This window comes from Leptonychotes weddellii, chromosome 9 (assembly GCF_054177405.1).
Source record: "Leptonychotes weddellii isolate Sample4059 chromosome 9, ASM5417740v2, whole genome shotgun sequence".
NCBI lineage: Eukaryota > Metazoa > Chordata > Mammalia > Carnivora > Phocidae > Leptonychotes > Leptonychotes weddellii.
In genome coordinates this window covers 103,025,312-103,039,540 of record NC_138377.1, presented here as the reverse complement: position 1 = coordinate 103,039,540, position 14,229 = coordinate 103,025,312, and the positions used below count along the sequence as shown (strand labels likewise).

Sequence of the window (14,229 nt, the reverse complement as noted above, 5' to 3'; positions counted from 1 at the left end):
AAAGGAGCTGGAAAAAGAACAGCAAAGAAAGCCTAAATCCAGCAGGAGAAGAGAAATAATAAAGATTACAGAAGAAATCAATGAAATAGAAATTAAAAAAACAGTGGAACAGATCAACAAAACTAGGAACTGGTTCTATGAAAGAATTAACAAGATTGACTATAGGGTGACTACATAACATAATTAAAAAAAAAAAATTGATAACCCCCCAGCCAGACTTATCAAAAAGAAGACAAAGAACCCAAATAAAATGATGAATGAAAGAGGAGAGGTCACAACCAACACAACAGAAATATAAGAAATTATAAGAGAATATTATGAGCAATCATATGCTAACAAATTAGGCAATCTAGACTAGGAAATGGCTAAATTCCTAGAAATGTATAAACTACCAACACTGAAACAGGAAGAAATAGAAAATCTGAACAACCCATAACTAGCAAAGAAATTGAATCAATAATCAAAAATCTCCCAACAAATACGAATCAGGGCCAGACTGGGTACCTGGGTGGCTTAGTCGGTTAAGCATCTGCCTTCGGCTCAGGTCATGATCGCAGGGGCCTGGGATCAAGTCCTGCATCGGGCTCCCTGCTCAGCAGAGAATCTGCTTCTCCCTCTCCCTCTGCCTGCTGCTCTCCCTGCCTGTGCTCTCTCTCTGTCAAATAAATAAAATCTTTAAAAAAAAAAAAAAGAATCCAGGGCCAAATGGATTCCCAGGGGAATTCTACCAAACATTTAAAGAAGAATTAATAAATATTCTTCTGAAACTGTTCCCAAAAACAGAAATGGAAGGAAAACTTCCAAATTCATTTTATGAAGCCAGCATTACCTTGATCCCAAAACCAGACAAAGACCCGACCAAAAAGGAGAATTATAGTCCAATATCCCTGATGCAAATGGATGCAAAAATTCTCACAAAGATCCCAGCCAATAGGATCAAACAGTACATGAGAAGGATTATTCACCACAACCAGGTGGGATTTATTCCTGGGCGGCAGGGGTAGTTCAATATCCCCAAATCTATCAACATGATACACCACATTAATAGAGGGATAAAAACCATATAATCCTCTCAATAGATGCAGAAAAAGCACTTGACAAAATACAGCATCCTTTCTTGAAAAAAAACCTTCAACAAAGTAGGGATAGAGGGAACACACCTATACATCATAAAGGCTGTATATGAAAGACCCACAGGTAATATCATCCTCAATGGAGAAAAACTGAGAGCTTTTCCCCTAAGGTCAGGAACATGACAGGGATGTCCACTCTCACCACTGTTGTTCAACATACTACTGGAAGTCCTAGCCTCAGCAATCAGACAACAAAAAGAAATAAAAGGCATCCAGATTGGCAAGGAAGAAGTTAAACTTTCAGTCTTTGCACAGGACATGGTAATCCACGTAGAAAACCTGAAAGAATCACCAAAAACTGGTAGAACTGATACACAAATTTAGCAAAGTCACAGGATATGAAATCAACACAGGGAAGTCTGTTACATTTCTATACATCAATAATGAAGCAGCAGAAAGAGAAATGAAGGAATCAAACCCATTTACAATTACACCAAAAACTGTAAGATACCTAGGAATTACCCTAACCGAAGAGGTAAAAGATCTGTACTCTGATGAAAGAAATTGAGGAAGAAAAGGAAAAAAATTCCATGCTCATGGATTGGAACAAATATTACTTAAATGTCTATATTTACCCAAAGTAATCTACACATTCAATGCATTCAATGCATTCCCTATCAAAATAACACCAGCATTTTTCACAGAGCTGGAACAAACAATTCTGAAATCTGCATGAAACCAGAAAAGCCCCTGAAGAGCCAAAGCAATCCTGAAAAAGAAAGGCAAAGCTGGAGGCACCACAATTCCAGACTTCAAGTACTATTACAAAGCTGTAGTGATCAAGACAGTATGGTACTGGCACAAAAATAGGCATACAGGTCAATGAACAGAATAGAAAATCCAGAAATGAACCCACAAGTATCACTGAAAAGGCAGGAAACAATATCCAATGGGGAAAAAGTCTCTCCAACAAATGGTGTTAGGAAAACTGGACAGCAACACGCAAAAGAATGAAACTGGACCACTATCTTACACGATACACAAAAATAAATTCAAAATGTATGAAAGACGTAAATGTGCGATAGGAATCCATCAAAATCCTAGAAGACAACACAGGCAGTAACCTCTTTGATCTCACCACAGCAAACTTCTTACTAGACATGTCTCCAGAGGCAAGGGAAACAAAAGCAAAAATGAACTATTGGGACTTCATCAAGATAAAAAGCTTCTGCACAGGAAAGGAAACAATCAACAAAACTAAAAAGCAACCTAAGGAATGGGAGAAGACATTTGCAAATGACATATCAGATAAAGGGCTAGAATCCCATATCTATAAATAACTTAACAAACTCAACACCCAAAAACCAAAATTCTAGTCAAAAAATGGGCAGAAGACATGAACAGACATTTCTCCAAATAAGAGATACAAATGGCTAACAGACACAAGAAAATATGTTCACCATTACTCAACATCAAGGAAATACAAATCAAAACCTAAATGAGATACCACTTCACACAGGTCAGAATGGCAAAAAGGAACAACACAGGAAACAACAGATGTTGGCGAGGATGCAGAGAAAGCAGAACCCTCTTACACTGTTGGTGGGAATGCAAACTAGTGCAGCCACTCTGGAAAACAGTATGGAGGTTCCTCCAAAAGTTAAAAATAGAACTACCCTATCAAACATTTTTTTTTTTTTAAGATTTTATTTATTTGACAGAGAGACACAGTGAGAGAGGGAACACAAGCAGGGGGACTGGGAGAGGGAGAAGCAGGCTTCCCACAGAGCAGGGAGCCCAATGCTGGGCTTGATCCCAGGACCCTGGGATCATGACCTGAGCCGAAGGCAGATGCTTAACGACTGAGCCACCCAGGCGCCCCTACCCTATTAAACATTTAAAGAAGAGTTAATACCTATTCTTCTCAAACTATTCCAAAAACAGAAATGGAAGGAAAACTTCAAAATTCATTCTATTCATTACCCTGATACCAAAACCTGATGACTCCACTAAAAAGGAGAACTACAGGCCAACATCCCTGATGAACATGGATGCAAAAATTCTCAATAAAGTATAAGCAAATTGAATCAAACAGTACATTAAAAGAATCATTCACCATGATCAAGTGGGATTTATGCCTAGGCTGCAAGGGTGGTCCAATATTTGCAAATCAATCAACATGATACAGCACATTAATAAAGAAAGGATAAGAACCATATGATCCTTTCAATAGATGCAGAAAAAGCACTTGACAAAGTACAACATCCATTACTGATAAAAATCCTCCATAAAGTAGGTTTAGAGAAAACATACCTCAACACAGTAATAGCCATATATGAAAAACCCAGAGCTAGTATCATCCTCAATAGGGAAAAACTGAGAGCTTCTCCTCTATGGTCAGGAACAAGACAGGGATAACCACTCTCACCACTGTTGCCCAACATAGTACTGGAAGTCCTAGCCTCAGCAATTGACAACAAAAAGAAATAAAAGGCATCCAAATCAGCAAGGAAGAAGTCAAACCTTTCACTATTTGCACATGACATGGTACTCTATATGGAAAACCCAAAACACTCCACCAAAAAGTTACTAGAAAGAATACACAAATTCAGTAAAGTCGCAGGATACCAAATCAACATACAGAAATCTGCTGCATTTTTATATACCAATAATGAAGGAGGAGAAAGAGAAATCAAGGAATCAATCCCATTTATAATTGTACCAAAAACCGTAAGATCCCTAGGAATAACCCTAAACAAAGATGGACTCTGAAAACTATAAAATGCTGATGAAAGAAATTGAAGCTGACACAAAGAAATGGAAAAACATTCCATACTCATGGATTGAAAAAACAAATATGGTTAAAATGTCTATATTACCCAAAGTAATTACACATTTAATGCAATTCCTATCAAAATACTACCAGCACTTTTCACAGAGCTAGAACAAACAATCCTAAAATTTGTATGGAACACAAAAGACCCCAGATAGCCAAAGCAATCTTGAAAAAGAAAAGCAAAAGCTGGAGGCACCACAATTCCAAACTTCTAGTTCTATTGCAAAGTTGTAGTGATCAAGACAGTATGGTACTGGCACAAAAAAAGACACACAGATCCATGGAACAGAAGAGAAATTCCAGAAATGAACCCAAAAATGTATGGTCAATTAATCTTCAACAAAGCAGGAAAGAATATCCAACCGAAAAAAAAAAAAACCAATCTCTTCAACAAATGCTATTGGGAAAACTGGAGAGCAACATGCAAAAGAATGAAACTGGACCACTCTCTTACACCATACACAAACACAAATTCAAAATGGATTAAAGACCTAAATGTGAGACCATAAAAATCTTAGTGGAGATTACAGGCAGTAACTTCTTTGACATGGGCCACAGCAACTTCTTACTAGGTATGTCTCCAGAGGCAAGGGAAACAAAAGCAAAAATAAACTATTGGGACTTCATCAAAATAAAAAGCTTCTGCACAGCAAAGGAAACAATCAACAAAACTAAAATGCAACCAGCAGAATGGGAGAAGATATTTGCAAAGGACATATCTGATAAAGGGTTAGTATCCTGTATCTATGAAGAACTTAAAAATTCAACACCCAAAAACCAAATAATCCAGTTAAAAATGGGCAGAAGACATGAATAGACATTTTTCCAAAGAAGATATCCAGATGGCCAACAGACACATGAAATGATGCTCAACATCACGCATCATCAGGGAAAATACAAATCAAAACTACAATGTGATATTACCTCACACCTGTCAGAATGGCTAAAATTAACAACACAGGAAACAACAGGTGTTGGTGAGGATATGGAAAAGTGAAACCCACTTACCTGTTGGTGGTGCAGCCACTATGGAAGACAGTATGGAGGTTCCTCCAAAAGTTAAAAATAGAACTACCCTACAGTCTAGCAATTGCACTAACAGATATTTACCCAAAGGAAACAAAAATACTAATTTGAAGGGATACATGCACCCTGATGTTTACTGCATCATTATATTATAGCCAAATTATGGAAAGAGCCCAGATGCCCATCGATAGATGAATGGATAAAGATGTGGTATATATATACAATGGAATATTATTCAGCCATAAGAAAGAAATGAAATCTTGCAATTTGCAACAAAGTGGATGGAGCTAGAGAGTATTATGCTAAGTGAAATAAGTCAGAGAAAGACAAATGCCATATAATTTCACTCGTATGTGGAATTTAAGAAACAAAACAAACATGGGGGAGAAAAAAGAGAGAGAGGAAAATCAAGAAACAGACTCAAGTATAGAGAACAAACTGATGGTTATAGGAGGGGAGATGAGCGGGGTGGGGGGGATGGATTAAATAGGTGATGGGGATTAAGGAGTACTGCTGTAATGAGCACCTGGTGTTGTTTATAAATGTTGAATCAGTAAATTCTACACCTGAAACTAAAAAAAGACAAAAACAAACAAAAATCACAACATCTTTACAATGTCCTTTTTTTTATTATAGAATTGACCAAGCTGATTCTAATAGTGGAAATGAAAAAGGGCCAAAACAGTCCTAATAATTAAAAAATAAAGTAAGGGATAGTAATAGACACCAAGAATTATTGTAAAGCTTTGAGAATTAAGGTAGGAGGTAGAAAAAGTGACCAATGGACCAGAAAATAGAGCCTACAAACAACCATCCATACATGGAAGCTTCATTTATATTAGAAAATTTTATAGATTAGTAGGAAAAAAATTGATGCCTCAATAAGTGTGTTAGAACAGGGTATCCACTGGAGAAAAAAATGAAATTGGATTCCTACCTCAACCCATACAATTAAATAAATTCTAGGTAGATAAAGACTTTACTATTAAAAAAAAAAAAACTACATTTTTTCCCCATCCTTCATTTAGCCAGCATATAGTACATCATAAGTTTTTGATGTAGTGTTCAATGATTCATTAGTTGCACATAACACCTACTGCTCATCACAACACGTGCCCTCCTTAACTACAACATTTTGAAGAATATCTTATGACTCCAGGGAGGAAGGGATTTCATAAACAAGATCAAAAAGCACAAATCACAAAGTTTGTTCAGTTTTACTACACTGCAATCAAGAATTATATCAATCAGGTGGGGGAGTGGTTAAGTAGGTGATGGGGATTACGGAGTGCACTTGTGGTGATGAGCACCAAGTGTTGTAGGGAAGTGCCGAATCACTAGATTGTACACCTGGAACTAATATTACATTGTATGTTAACTAACTTGAGTTTAAATAAAAACCAAAAAAAGAATTATATTAATTAAAAGCCATCAGAGAGTAAAAAGGCAAGCCACAACCTACAAAAATATTTGCAACAAATGTATCTAACAAAGAATTGGTATCTAGTAAAGATAATTCCCAAATATCAAGAAGAAAATATTCCAACAGAGAAATGAACAAAAAACTTAAATAGGCACTTTACATTAAAAAAACTTGAGTAGTTGGTAAGTACGAGCAAAGTTGCTCAGCTTTATTATTAATCTTGGCCAACTAGAAAAGCATATTAAAACCACAAAGAGCTATCTTTTCACATCCACTAAATTTGCCACAATTAAGAGGTCAGAAAATATCACATCAGCAAGGTGTACAGCAACCAAAAGTGACTTCGACTTAGCCAATTAAATGTTTTTTCCTGGATCTTTGAATCTTAAACAAGTGATTTCAAAATGTAGGGATGGCTGAAGGTCATTTATCATAATCAGAGTGGCAATATGCTGACCCGACTGGTTCCACCAAAAGGCCACCACTGTGCCGTTGTGACCTAGCCTTTGATGCCTGACCATTTCTTCCAAGCCTGTTCCTCTATCACTTATATTCCCAATATTTTCCAAAAACTCTTTGCTTAAGCTAGCCAGTATCAAATTCTGTTTCCTGCAATCAAAAAATCTTGAAATATCATTTCCCATTCAGTGGGAAGATTCAAAAGGTTTCTATTTTAAGTACAATGATGTAATTCCTGGAAATCGTGACTATTTCTTTAAAAATCTACATGACAGCAAATGGCTTTATGTTTAGACATGATGTGAACATCCACTCATTACAGCAGGTTCATCAGGATCAAAATAATGATAGCAAATGAGGTACCTAGCTCTTTCTCGGGCAGCATCCTCACGGGCTTTTTCCTTTTCTTGCCTCTGTTGTTCAATTCGGGCTTCTTGTTCTTTCCTTCTCATCAACAGTTCTTCTACACGGGCCTGCCGTTCTGCCTCTAGAGCTCTCTTGCGTTCCTACAGTCAAAAAAGTTTTAAAGTGCTCGAATTATGTGTAAAGTGAAAATGATAAAAGGTGGCACCATTTTGACATAAATTTATATATTCAAGCCAAGTAGATCCCTTGCTGGCTGATGCTTCTCAGAATTAAAAAAAAAAAAATTAAATATCAGTGATATGTAGTTTTCATATGTCATTTACCAGTATTACACATAATTATAAGAATAAATGCTCTTTGAAACAGAAACTATGTTATTCATATTCTGTGAGAACCTAACATATATTTTATGGTTAATCACTTCTAAAGCCTGGTGTTTACAAACGGTTTCAGAAATGCCAGAACATGATTAAGAAAGTATAGTTAACAAATTTCTGAACTAAGCATTCATGAAGGAGTTAAGTGGAGAAAGAAAAAAAAAACTTGTGGCAAGGAAAAAGAGCCATCATAATACAGCACAGTGGGTAAGAGAGTGGGCACTGGGTCAGACTCCCTGATTTTGTTTCATGACCCTATTATTCACTGGCTCAGGGACTCTGCTCTAGGTATATTATAACTGTGCCTTCGTTTTCTGGAAGACAAAAAACAATAGTACTAATGTCTTCAGAAATTGTGAAGAACAGATGAGATAATACATAAAAAATACTTACCAGAGGCCCTGGCATATAGAAAATTTTCAGTAATTACCATCATCAAGGCAGAAGATAATCAAAATACTGTGAAATACTATGTCCTATGTATATTTTTGCCTACTAGGAGTACTTTGCTAACTCTCACCATATTACTAGCTGTACTGATAGATTTTATTTTCATGTGCACATAGTTTTATTTTTTCTGTTTGGCATTTTATATACACTTTTTATATGAGGATACTTTTTGTTATATAATGTAAAAATTTCAATCATGTTTTTAGAGATTTTGTTTCCATCATGGCTCCTAATACTTTTGTTCTGTTTCATTAAAACCAAATGTTGACATTTTTATCTTATCTTCAATGTCTTTCAGTATCTTTTTCAACATATCAACCTCCATATTTACAAATACAGAATTATGGGTAAATTTCAAGACTATCTTGAAATTATTATTCTTTCCTCATGGAAAGTATATATATTATTACATCTTCATTTTCTCTTAGTGATATTATTTTTCATTTCTATTACTTATTTTTTTAAATTTGTATTTTAGGGGCGCCTGGGTGGCTCCAATGCTAAGCATCTGCCTTCGGCTCAGGTCATGATCCCAGGGTCCTGGGATCAAGCGCCGCATCAGGCTCCTGCTCAGCGGGAAGCCTGCTTCTCCCTCTCCTATTCCCCTTGCTTGTGTTCCCTCTCTCACTGTGTCTCTTTCTGTCAAATAAATAAATAAAATCTTAATAAAATTTGTATTTTAATCACCCAGTGCTCTGCACAAGTGCACTCCTTAATCCCCACCACCTATATTTCATGCATCCCCCCCCACCCACCTCCCCTCTGGTATCCATCAGTTTGTTATCAATTGTTAGGTCTGTTTCTTGGTTTATCTCTCTTTCCTTTTCCTTTGCGCCTTTGTTTCTTAAATTCCACATGAATACCAACATGAGTGAAACCATATGATGATTTGATCTACTTGACTTATTTCACTTAGCACTAAACTGTTAAACTCCATTCATGTCATTGCAAAGAGCAAGATTTCACTCTTTGTTATGGCTGAATAATATTCCATTTTATGTATATATACCATATCTTCTTTTTCCACTCATCAGTTGATGGACCCTTGGGATATTTCCATATCTTGGCTATTTGAAAGAATGCTGCTATAAACATAAGGGTGCTTGTATCCTTTTGAAATTTTTTGTATTTGGGGGGTAAATACCCAATAGTGCCATTGCTGGATCAGAGGGTAGTTCCATTTTTAACTTTTTTTTATTTTTTTAGAGAGAGAGCATGAGAGTGAGTGGGGAAGGAGGGGGAGAAGGAGAGAGAACCTTAAGGAGGCTCCATGCCCAGCGTGGAGCCTGATGCAGGGCTCAATCTCACGACCCTGAGATCATGATCCTGAGAACATGAAATTGAGAGTCAGACGCTTAACCAACTGAGCCACCCAGGCGCCCCCATTTTTAACTTTTGGAACAATCTCCATACTATTTTCAGAATGGCTGCACCAGTTTGCATTGCCACCAACAGTGCAAGAGGGTTTCTTTTTCTCCACATCCTCACCAACATCTGTTGTTTCTTGTGTTGTTGATTTTAACCATTCTGACAGTTACGAGGTGATATCTTATTGTAGTTTTGATTTATATTTCCCTTACAACGAGTGATGATGAACATATTTTCATGTGTCTGTTAGCCATCTGGATGTTCGTGTCTTCTGCTCATATACTAATTATTTGTTTTTTGGGTGTTGTTTTATAAGTTCTTTATATATACTGGATATTAACCCTTCGTGGATATGTCATTTGCAAGTATCTTCTCCCATTCCATAGGCTGTCAATACAGATTTTTTTTTTTTAACAACAAAGAAATTTGAATTTAAGAGAAAATTCTTTTATTTATATTTTCTTCATTGGAGATGATTTTCTGTGCCAGATTTGATTATTTTCAGTCTTAGAGTTTTTGAGATCTTAGATAGTGACACAAGTTTTCACATATTATGCTTACCTAGTACTGTGAAATAACTATAACCAGTTCATGAATAGTATATCTGACACAAAGAATATATTTAAAAACCTAAATGCATGCCTCCAGCAGTCTGTAATTTGCCACTCAGGCCTTCCTGAAATCAGTGTATTCCCTCTAATTCCCAGCCCCTTCCTTCCCTGGACTCCCCGCCAAAAAAAAAAAAAACACCCCAAAACAAAAATAATGTAGGGGCTTTTTAACTTATTAGTTTAAAAAGATTTTCTTCCACTGGGGTAGATAGGGCTTGTTGTAGGTATGAAGTTACTGTAGTCAGTGTAATTATGTATGAGAAGTATTCAAATGTCTCCTCAGTGTTCTCTAAACAGGAATTGCTTTAGTATTTTTTTTCTGTCATTTATTGGGCACTTTCTATGCTTTGCTAAGTCCTTACTTATATTAGTAATTTTGATATCACAACAAACTGGGGCTCTCTAAGGCAAAATGACTTGCACAAGGCTATATAAGTAGGAGTTAGAAGAACCTTGATCAGTGTATTCCATTAATCATAAAGACTAAGGGCCAGGGAGAGGTTGTGTGAGCTACCTGGGGAATGGGGATGATTTGAAAAAACATATTAATACAATCAAAAACATAAGAAACAACAGGTGTCAGCGAGGATGTGGAGAAAAAGGAACCCTCCCTCTTGCACTGTTGGTGGGAATGCAAACTGGTACAGCCATTCTGGAAAACAGTATGAAGGTTCCTAAAAAGTTAAAAATAGAATTACCCTCTGATCCAGCAATGGCACTATTGGATATCTACCCCCAAAATACAAAAACACTATTTCAAAAGGATACAAGCACCCCTATGTTTATAGCAGCATTCTTTACAATAGCCAAGAATGGAAGCAGCCCAAGTATGCACTGACTGATGAGTGGATAAAGAAGATATGGTGTGTACACACACACACACACACACACACACACAGGAATATTATTCTGTCATGAAAAGGAATGAAATCATGCCATTTACAATGACATGGATAGAGCTAGAAAGTATAATGCTAAGTGAAATAAGTCAGTCAGAGAAACACAAATACCATATGATCTCATTCATATGTGGGATTTAAGAAACAAAACAAACTGTTATCTATCCAAATGAAGAAAACAAATGCACAAAATGCAGAGTGGAGGTGGGAAGTCACAAAAGAACTTGATTGTTGGATATTATTAGAATTTACTCCTATAAATTCTCTTCTGCTTTTTTTATTGTTATGTTAATCACCATACATCATTAGTTTTTGATGTAGTATTCCATGATTCATTGTTTGCGTATAACACCCAGTGCTCCATGCAGTACATGCCCTCTTTAATACCCATCACCAGGCTAACCCATCCCCCTACCCCCCTCCCCTCTAGAACCCTCAGTTTGTTTCTCAGAGTCCATAGTCTCTCATGGTTCATCTCCCCCTCCGACTTCCCCCCTTCATTTTTCCCTTCCTGCTATCTTTTTTTTTTTTTAAACAGTTTTAATGGATTAAGATGGTAGGTATTATCAAAAAGCAGAAAGCAACTTAAATAAGAAAGGAATAAAAAGTAATAAAGGAAAAGGAGAGGAATATCATTCCACTTGGGAGTTAAATATGAACCACAAATCTCCCTCATCCTCCATTTGTAGGTTTTATACCCAATGCCCTTTCAAATGACCTGTGCTTTTCTATAAATATTGTTAGTCCCACATCACTTGTGTTCTTGCTCTCTACTCATAATATTAATGCAATTGGGAAATCCTGTTTATCTCACTTTAATAAAAATATATCTCCAAATGGTAGGGAAACACTGCTCAGAATGTTGTAATCTGCTGTCTAGTGGTGGGGTTGTAAATAAATTATACTGGGAAATTTGAGAAAAAAAAACAAACAAAAAAACAAATGTGCAAAGGAAAAAGAAAGAGAGAGAGAAACCAAGAAACAGACTCTTAACTATAGAGAACCAACTGATGGTTACCAGAGGGGATGGCTGGGTTACCAGTTGGGGGGAGAGGAGGGATGGGTGAAATAGGTGGTGGGGATTAAGGAGTGCACTTATGATGAGCACTGGGTGATGTATAAAATTGCTGAATCACTACATTGTACACCTGAAACTAATAAAAGCTTAAAAAAATCTGTATTATGTCTGAAAACACGTTTCACAATAAAATGCAAAAGGCTTAGGCATTAAATATAAATAATTAAACCAGAACTTTTCACTTCATATTTTGTAAAACCAAAAGCTTTAAAAATATCCTTTCAAAAATTATAAAATGGTCTTAGAAATAAAATATATGTGTATATATACTTTATGTGTATGTGCATTGTAGCCAACTTGACTCTGTAAATATAATGTCAACTTGCTGATTTTATTCATGTGTATAAGACATAGTCCAAATAGAAATAACAGGACTTCAAACAATAGTCAATCTTTTAATTTTTGTTTTTAATTAATGGAAAAAGATAACTGGTAACTATAGCTAATGAATAAAATTGGTAAGTTCAGCTAGTATTTTCCTTTCTAAAATTTAAGTTTCCTAAATAAAAGAAACTTGATACTCCACATAAGCATCTCACACAGGACAGGAGTTCCACAAATATCTGTTGAATGAAGCATAACTTTATAAAATAATATGCATTATAAATCTATATACATACAAATAATGAATTAGAAAGATACCTAATTCTTAAGCCTTCTGAAACCTCTGAAACTCCCATATACTTTGTTTCATAGTCAGGGATTTGTTTATGGCAGCCTAAGAATGGATAATACAAATCCCTACCCTTTTAGGCCTACAATTCAAATGATTAGGAAAAAAGGACAGGCAGAATATCCAAGGAAATTTAACTTAAAACTAACCAATAATTTACATAAGAAAAATGGCAAATTGAGAATATATGATGACAACATTTACTTAGTATTTTACTTACAAGAAAGAAGGATCACAACTGCCTATAATAGTTGATGGGAATGTTAAAATGTAAAAGTAGTGAAAGTAAAGCAGACAGAGGACCTTACCATTATTTTATCTAGAGAATGTGTGGCATTAGTGCCTTGCATATCTAGTAATGACTACACATTAAAAAAATTTTAACTATATATATGCTATACATTACCAGTGGACTTTTCCAACATTATATAGGTCAATTAAACATGATAGGTTTTAAATTTTACATTGAAAATTAAATCCATAGGAAATTTCCATATTTTTAATAAAAAAAAAAATTCTGAACAGTCAAAACAATTTTTAAAGTATTAGTGAGTATAGAAAATCCCCTACTACTTTCAAGAAAGAACTGCTTTCCTTTAAGCTTTAATAAATGTTCCAATTTATCAAACAAGAGTCATCATTTTTAAATGGAACATAACTACTATATTTCAAATCTTCAGATCTATAAAATGAATCCAAAAAAAGGAACCAAACACTTCTATTCAAAATATACAATATTACTCATATATTTCCCCCAAAACCCAGCTAAAGTTACCTCTTCCAGACAACTTTACCTGACAATCCCCTCCTACCAACAGAGTTAATTATTCCCTCTGCTGTGATAACTCTGTAGCTTATACATAGTTTTACAACACTTTCACACTGTGTTGTATTGTTTACCATAAAGGATCATGTCTTAATTATCTCTGAATTATTAATGCCTAATGGTTCCTCAAAAGTAATACATAATTTACAAAATGTAATGATTTTTATAAAATGGTCCCAAGCAGAGTAACAGCGCTAATGCTGAAGAGACATCTCATATTGAAATTTCAAATACCGTATTTTATTTACTCATTTAAGAATATTAGTTAATAGAAAAATAATTTATAAATAGTAAAAATAAAAATTTTTGCTGCTCCTTAGAGAAGAAAAGTGGAAGTTTTTCAAATAAAATCATTCTGTATTTTTTAACATAAGTTAGCTTAGCACTCAGATTTAAATAAGACATTGAACTCAAATCAAATAGAGATCAGGGATGAATGTGGAAATGCCTGCCAATACCCACAAATAGCAAAGAATAATCAACGAACTTTAAAAATGCATTGCTGGAGATATGTTAAGAAAAAAAAAGAAGAAGAAGAAGGTAGCGGGAGGGGAGGAATGAAGCGGGGGGAAATCGGAGGGGTGGACGAACCATGAGAGAAGATGGACTCTGAAAAACAAACTGAGGGTTCTAGAGGGGAGGGGGGTGGGAGGATGGGTTGGCCTGGTGGTGGGTATTGAGGAGGGCACGTTCTGCATGGAGCACTGGGTGTTGTGCACGAACAATGAATCATGGAACACTTCATCTAGAACTAATGATGTAAT

The 14,229-nt window shown here is 35.6% G+C and overlaps 1 protein-coding gene across 9 annotated transcripts in view; it reads right to left on the bottom strand.

The window, feature by feature from the left end:
* SCAPER (S-phase cyclin A associated protein in the ER) overlaps nucleotides 1-14,229 on the bottom strand; it is a 422,618-nt gene that overhangs the window by 278,102 nt on the left and 130,287 nt on the right. For all 9 annotated transcript variants that reach the window (XM_081829597.1, XM_081829604.1, XM_081829605.1 and 6 more), the window contains one exon: nucleotides 7,181-7,323. In XM_081829597.1, coding sequence (XP_081685723.1) covers nucleotides 7,181-7,323 — 143 coding nt within the window. The remainder of the gene's footprint in view (nucleotides 1-7,180; nucleotides 7,324-14,229) is intronic.